Here is a 7,779-nt window from a genome sequence, read left to right as displayed (position 1 = left end):
AATTCACATTAAGTATTTTGAAACATACATCACATTTTTTTATTTATAGTTCCATGAAAAGAGCATATATGAGAAAAAAAAATGAAACAACTACAAAAACATAAAACAATAAACAATAAAAATGGATGAAAAAACGACAACAAATATAAACAGATGTCGAATATTAGATTAGATAAATTCATATTTTCTCAAATAGTTTGTTTTCTTTGTAAAATAGTACATTAATACATTTAAGTTTAATTATTCTAGTCAACCTTTCACAATTAACGAAAATAAATATTAACACACAGACATACCACTCTTTCTGCTGCTGTGTTTTAAATTTCAAATGTAATAATTAATATATGTTAATTTTCAAACTTTATATACATTTCCTTTTGATCGATGCTGGAATAGAAAATTGAGTGCAAGACATTTTGAAAGTGGCTGCCTTGCAATGACTGAATCCACCATCCAGAATCTTTTCTCCAAGACGGTTCTTCACGCGTAGGGTTCTTCTGTCTGGCGCCAAGAAACTTCCTTTTCCTTAGCAGCAACTCTCCCAACACATTCATTCTTTTTACTATAAGTCTTTGCTTTTGGTCATCTTTTTACCATTTATGACACACTTTCTGCACACGGGAAAAATAAAAAGTTGTCGCAATCAGCAACATTTCATGGTCAACAACGGTAAAAGCCGTCCTTTTTGAGCTTGGATCCTGCAAGAAGCAAATATCCTTTTCTTGAATCTTAATTTGGAGCTCCAGTTTGTGTTTTCACTTGGAGGGTGATTGATGCTTCGACACCTACCCAAGATTTTGCTTTGTTTGGAGTTGTTTTCTGATTGATGCATGTGGTGGGGTTTGGCTGGACTTGATCTGAATCGATAAAAGTTTGAAGCTTTGGAGAGGGACAAGTATTTTTGGTGATAGCTTTCGGTCTTTTTGTTTGATCTTGAAGTTTTGGTTTTTGCTGCAACTCTTGGTTGGTCTTGACGGATTCACCTCTGTAAGGTACCGAGTGGGGTTCTGTTGAAGAATTGAAGTGGTTTTGAGCTGGATTGTGAAAAGAAGGTTCTTTTTTTTCTTGGGGCTGTTTGTCGGCCATGAAGGGATTGGAGGGGGATTTTGTCCTTTGGTGAAATGAAAAGCATATCAAACACTTGGAATGGGAATTCAAAAACATATGGTTAACGTAAAGGCTAGCTTAGGTGTTCTTGTGGTTCTTCTTCTTGTAGCAGCAGTCAGTCCTTTGGATAAGAAGGAAACAGAAGATGATTTTGTTAGAAAGTTACTTGATCCAGCATCTGGGTTGTTCGATGAACACACGGTAAGGCTCCCTGTGTTCGGATTTTGTAGGTTTCTATTATATATTTGGTTTGGTTTTTTGTTCAAATAACAAAAATCCAAAAGGTGATCACCTGATCATGGTGTTGGAGCTCAGAAATTTTGTTTCTTACCCTGAGTGAGGTGTTTGCCTTTTGTTTAAGGGTTGGTGTAAATGCTTTGTTTCACTTTCTCATTCTTATTCTTATCTTAATTCTCTTAGACTGGCATTTCTTTCATTTGGCAATCCCAATCCCAATAATGCTGTAAGGTTTTTAGCCCAGATATGCTATAGTTTTTTGTGCTTTTGCTGCATAATTCTTAACTCCTTAGAAAATGGTAGTCTCTGGTTAATATGAAATATACTTTGGCTTCTCATGGAGGTAGCTACATAAAAGTAACTAATCTTGCAATGATTTCAGCCTCACATTGAGCTAGTTAACATGGTTACCTAAATCCTTGATTCCCTCAAGTTTTGGTCAAAATTGGTCTTAGTTCTTATAGTTCAAAGTTGTTGTTATTGGTCCTTGGTTTTTTATAATTGGAATCATCGTTTCGGGACTATGTAAATTTTGACAGTAAATGAAGGGACCTAAAACACATTTTTTCTTAATAGTATGATGCTCTGATGATATTTGGATCTAGCGCCAGAAGAAGTTGTTCCGATGTCTGTCAACTTTTTGTGTAAACTGCGAACCTCTAGACTGTTTGTAGGTGATATTGATTGCATAGAGACATTTCATTTGGATTAAATGCAAATATTTTCCCTCCTTTACTGCGCATTTGGCTAGGTCTAGTTAGTCAAATTCTATTGCTATCTTCTGCATAACTCTTTGCATATAGAATAGTGGTTAGAGAAGAGGAATGGCTATAGTACATTTCACTACTAGTTATTTTCCAGTATGAACATTGAACTGTGAACTATGCATCCTCTTGTTTTGCATTTTCTGTGTCCACAGATTAAAATGTTCCATCCTTAATCGGAGATCTTACATTTGTGCAAAGTTTTAGTTTTAGTATGTTGTATATAAATACTAATTTTGGGAGATAATCATCTGTTAAATACTCTATTGTGTGTGCTGTGTTTACATGAGAAACACAAACTTGATGAAGTTATGTTTGCTTGAGCATTCCTTCCAAGTTATTTTTCTAAATTGTTTTGTAATTGTTGCTAGTTGTCATCTGACTCTAAATTATAGGGACTTCATTGTTTTATTATTATTCGATAGATTTGGGAACATATAACTCTAAAATTTGTTTCCATGCTTTGTAAGTTTTAATTGGATAGACTCTAAAAGTTGTTAAGTTACATGACTGCAGGCAAAAGTCTTATGGAAATATTGCAGGAAAGGTTTATTTCATTTAGTGAAAGATGTTGAGAACCATGATTTGTGTCTTTCATGGGAATTATCTGGCAGCGCCAATATAATCAGCTCAGAGATTCAACCATTAGAACGAGAAGAGACCAAAAAATTTATCAATGCTTACTGTTCTCAATTCAAGGACAACATTCTTCACTGTTTTGGAAAAGATAATCCCCCATTACCTGATTCAGGAAAAGAGGATGATTCCAATATTTGGCATGTCACTTATATGGCACCACTTTTTTCCAAATCCAGTGCTCCTACGAGAAATTTTGGTCGTATTTTGCTCCAGCACATATCAGAACCACCTAGTCCAGGCCCTGCACCTAGTTTAGCACCATCTTCTGAACCCAGTCCAGCACCATCATCTGAACCCAGTCCAGTACCATCACCTCATTCTCCAGTACATAATCTTCCTAGACCACTGCAACCTTCTGCACCAACACCTTTTTTTCCAAAATTGACACCACCAGCAGCTTCAGATATTTCTGCTCCTCCATCTCCGGAAGTTGACAAACAGGAAGATAGTCACAGTAATAAAAAAACAGTTGTTCTTGCAGTAGTTATAACTGCATTGGTGACATTTATAGCTGCAGCACTGCTCTTTTTATGCTGGAGGCGGCATCAGAGGACTGGCCATGTTAGACTAAATGATGATAGGCCTCTTCTCAGCTTGAGCATGAGTGACTACTCTGTTGGTATGTATCATGTTACCACTCATTTTGTACCTTGTTATAATACGTTGTACTTGTACTAGTCTTGACAAAGTGGACTTATCCTACAGGTCCTTCCAGTTTTTCTTTTGGGAATTCAATGAAAGGGCAGAAACCTGGGTTTCAGTCAGCTAGTAATAGTTTAGTAGACAATAAGTATACTGTGCAAGAAAGTCAATCAATAGGAGTTCATAATGCTGCTACAGGGTCACCATTTGAACTGAAACCTCCTCCCGGGAGGATGGGAATCATTCCTTCTGGAATGCCTCCCTTAAAGCCTCCACCAGGACGGTTAAACCCTCCTCCAGGCAGATTAAACCCGCTTCCTCCTGAGCCACCTTCATTTAGGCCTTTGGATGCTGCAGCTCCTCCAGCATCTACCACTACTGTTGCTGCAGTTCCTCCTCCTGCCCCTCAAAAGCCTGCTAGCATTCCACCTACTCGACCACCTCAACCACCAATGGGTGCCAAACCTAGCCCACCTCCACCAGCACTAGCTGGTTCCAGACCAGGTCCTCCTCCACCACCTCCAGCACTAGCTGTTTCCAGACCTGGTCCTCCTCCTCCACCACCCCCGGCACCAGCTGCTATTAAACCTGGTCCTCCTCCACCACCACCACCCCTAGTACCAGGTGGTTCCAAACCTGGTCCTTGGCCACCACCACCACCACCTGTTAATGGCGTAGCTCCTCCTCGACCTCCTCCATTTGGCTCAAAGGTGCCCCAGCCTTTGGCTAGTGGATCAAAAGCTACAGTTGCAAGTGAAGTTGATGCTCCCAAAGCCAAGCTAAAGCCCTTCTTCTGGGATAAGGTTCAAGCAAACCCAGATCAATCAATGGTTTGGAATCAAATCAAATCAGGATCATTCCAGTAAGGAATAAACACCAAGCCTCTTTTATTTATCAAATATAATTTATCATTAATGTCCTCAATTGACAAACATTTTACAGATTTAATGAGGAAATGATAGAGACGCTTTTTGGCTATAATGCTGTGGATAAGAACAATGGTCAAAGACAGAAAGAGTCTTCCTCTCTAGACCCTTCACCTCAGTTTGTCCAGATCATTGACAAAAAGAAAGCACAAAATTTATTGATTCTGTTGCGAGCATTGAATGTGACAATGGAAGAAGTTTGCGATGCGCTTTATGAGGGTGTTGTCTTGCTCCTTCAATTTTCCTCTAAAATTGCTTATAACTGTAACATTAATATTGGTTCTTCTGGTGCACCCATAGTTGTCCTTATTTTATAGGTTTTAATATTGTTCTAAAATTATTTGATTATCATATGTTGAGTACTAGGGAAGATAGATTGTGGTAGTCCTGCCTGTGCTTGATACAATATTTTACTGAATAAATGGATTAATGCCTTTGAACCTTATTTTAATTTGAATCCACACAATTGCAATACTATATGTATTATGTTTTAAGAATTTTTCATTCCTTTTTAAATACGAATGTGTCACATATTGTATCTTGTTATTTTCAAAATAAATGTATTTTCACATCGGGTGTTGTATACAATACACGTAATGTATTTGTGTATCATATAGATATAGAATTCTGAGAGAAAAGTTGTTTAGTTGGACTGTTCCACACTTGTATGAAAGACTTTCTTAACCTCATTTTGGCTGAACAGGACATGAGCTACCCCCAGAGTTCCTTCAAACTTTGCTAAAGATGGCACCAACATCAGATGAAGAACTTAAGCTCAGACGTTTTAATGGTGATCTATCTCAACTGGGTCCTGCTGACAGTTTCCTCAAAACCCTGGTTGATATTCCATTTGCATTCAAAAGAATGGAAGCTCTGCTTTTCATGGGCTCATTTAAAGAGGAGCTTGGAACTACTATGGAGTCTTTTTACATTTTGGAGGTATACATCATACGTGTGGTTGCTTTGCTTATGCTCTTTCCATCTTATTAATCATGGTGATTTAAATTTGTACTTGAACTGATTCCAACTGAGGTTTTAGAATTACCTGAGTATGTGCTATACCTATATCATCCTAATATGGCTACTGCCAATCACAGAACATCAATGGTATCATAGGAAACTGGTAAATACTTGGCTGAGTATGTTGTTTGTTGCGTAAGTAATACCAAATTAAGGTTTTAATAATATAATGTGTTTTGGTTTAATGTCAAATTTCATTTGATTCAGATGTTGGTATCATTCGATGTTTTGGTTTAATGTCAAAATTATTTGAATATGAAGTATTTATTTCATCTGTCAAATCACTGCATGATTACTTTGTTACTCTGTTTCATTTTGCATATATCCATGTTAAGAAATATACATGTAATTCAAGTAAATTTATAATTAATGTAAAATTCTGAGTTTGATTGCAGTTAGCGATCTGTTAGTTTTAAAAATGCTATCGAACATTGCCTGGTTAGTTTAGTTTTATGCTATGTTAATTAATTTTAAACCATGTTCTGTAATTGATATCATATTGTCGTTTTGGAATCTCTGTTCATATTTGTTTACTTTATTATCTTCCTGTTACCTTGGAGAAATAATCTTATTCTTGTTGCAATTGTACCAGGTTGCTTGTAAGGAGCTAAGAAGTAGCCGGCTATTTCTGAAGCTTCTTGAAGCTGTTCTCAAAACTGGCAATCGAATGAATGATGGAACTTTCCGTGGTGGTGCTCAAGCATTTAAACTTGATACACTTCTGAAATTGTCTGATGTAAAAGGAACAGATGGGAAGACTACACTCTTACACTTTGTTGTTCTAGAGATTATCCGTTCTGAGGGAATAAAAGCCGTCAGAAAGTCCAAAGATAGCCAGAGTTTGTCTATTATTAAATCAGATGACCTTCAGGATAGTATTCAAGAAACAGAAGATCACTACCATGAAATTGGCCTTCAGGTGGTTTCACACTTGAGCAGTGAACTTGAGAATGTGAAAAAAGCAGCAGTTCTAGACGCTGACAGTTTAACAGGAACCACTGTCAAACTCGGTGAAGGTCTCGTAAACACGCGAGACTTGATAAATAAAAACATGAAGAATGTGGAGGAAGACAGGGGGTTTTGTGAGACAGTGAAAAGTTTTGTGCAGAATGCTGAGGCTGATGTTAAGAAACTGCTGGAAGAGGAGAAGAAGATCATGGCTTTGGTGAAGAACACTGGTGATTACTTTCATGGGAATGCTGGGAAGAATGAAGGCTTAAGGCTGTTCATAGTAGTACGGGACTTCTTACTAATGCTGGATAAAATATGCAAGGAGTTGATAGACACACAGAAGAAGCAAGCAAAAACGGTAAAACAAGAGAATCCCCGGGGACAGTCTTCCTCCGAAACACGGCCACCACCTGATCTTCGACAGCGGCTCTTCCCAGCCATTGCTGAAAGGAGGATGATTGACATTAGTTCAGATGATGAGAGTCCATAGATTCAACTTGAAAGTGGTATTGAAACTGTTCCCTTACTAAAAACATATATACTTGTATAGCTTAGAATAATTGAAGACTTGCATATTGTTTGGCCTGGCTTTTCTAGATGTTAAAATCTATTTTAATGCTGAAAGCTATTTTGATGTTAAGAGATTTAATTGAAAGTTAAACTTGCTAGATAGTTTTTCAACTTGTATGGGTGAGTAAGAAGAGAAACACATAAAATTAGTTTATTTTGCTTCAACTTTAAGAAGAAAAGTTCCAAATACTATCCAAATCTATAATGTTATTGATCATTGATATTTGAATTTGAACTGATGGTTCTTTTGGCTTACTTGTGCAGAAGGATGGTTGCATGTGTTTTTTCATGAATGATGGAAGTGGCATATATTTTTCACTTCTCAAACTAAATGTCATATGTACAGACCTGGCGGGAGCTGTTATAAAGCAATGCAATTGCTTTCTATCACCATTGATGTGCTTCATAGTTTGAGATAGCCACTTCTGGAACTAAAGTTTGTGTAGGGTCTTGATTTTTTCTCTCCATGATTCTTTATTGAATTTAGTATGTTAGTGCATTTATTTATTGAAAGGGGCAGCAGAATGTAGCATATTACTTTTCTTTAATCAACTTCGAATTGCATTATTTTTTTACTATAGATTTAACAACAAGATTGCACGATAATGAAAAAGGCAAACCATGTAGTAATCATATTAGTAGATTGTTAGGAATTTTAACAAGTACAAGTTCTAATCGCCAGTTTAATATAAAGTATAAATAAGGAAGAAGATTTTTAATGAGTTTTCATTGGTGTTGAATCTGTCGTGGGAATTTTCCGTAAAAAAAATAGTCTAGGACAGCATAATTAAGCACTTGACAGAAAATTAAACTAAACTATGATCCAATGCTAATGCAAGCATTATGGACCCACATCGGTTAAAATGTTAACTAAGCATTATGGTCATAGGTTGGAATGCCACCTAAGCATTTGTGGTCTACAC

General features: G+C 36.8%; 1 protein-coding gene across 1 annotated transcript; it reads left to right on the top strand.

Annotated features, from left to right (window-relative positions):
* Positions 1–393: 393 nt before the first annotated feature.
* LOC124845806 (uncharacterized) lies at positions 394–7,431 on the top strand. The gene is made up of 7 exons (XM_047322986.2): positions 394–1,308; positions 2,625–3,366; positions 3,453–4,251; positions 4,332–4,534; positions 5,019–5,254; positions 5,928–6,792; positions 7,121–7,431. Exons 1-6 carry the CDS (start codon positions 1,147–1,149, stop codon positions 6,774–6,776), a joined length of 2,991 nt encoding a protein of 996 aa, XP_047178942.2. The 5' UTR covers positions 394–1,146; the 3' UTR covers positions 6,777–6,792; positions 7,121–7,431.
* Positions 7,432–7,779: the final 348 nt, after the last annotated feature.

The sequence above is a fragment of the Vigna umbellata genome, chromosome 6, assembly GCF_029865625.1.
Source record: "Vigna umbellata cultivar VRB3 chromosome 6, Vumbellata_1.0, whole genome shotgun sequence".
Lineage (NCBI taxonomy): Eukaryota > Viridiplantae > Streptophyta > Magnoliopsida > Fabales > Fabaceae > Vigna > Vigna umbellata.
The sequence above is the reverse complement of the archived record's forward strand: the minus strand, read 5'-3'. Positions and strand labels throughout refer to the sequence as shown.

Excerpts from the sequence above, each read along its gene's own strand:
- LOC124845806 (XM_047322986.2), top strand. The coding sequence starts at position 1,147 with ATGGGAATTCAAAAACATATGGTTAACGTAAAGGCTAGCTTAGGTGTT. Across the intron at positions 4,252-4,331 it reads ATCAAATCAGGATCATTCCA|ATTTAATGAGGAAATGATAG; the intron begins GTAAGGAATAAA and ends AACATTTTACAG. Across the intron at positions 5,255-5,927 it reads AGTCTTTTTACATTTTGGAG|GTTGCTTGTAAGGAGCTAAG; the intron begins GTATACATCATA and ends CAATTGTACCAG.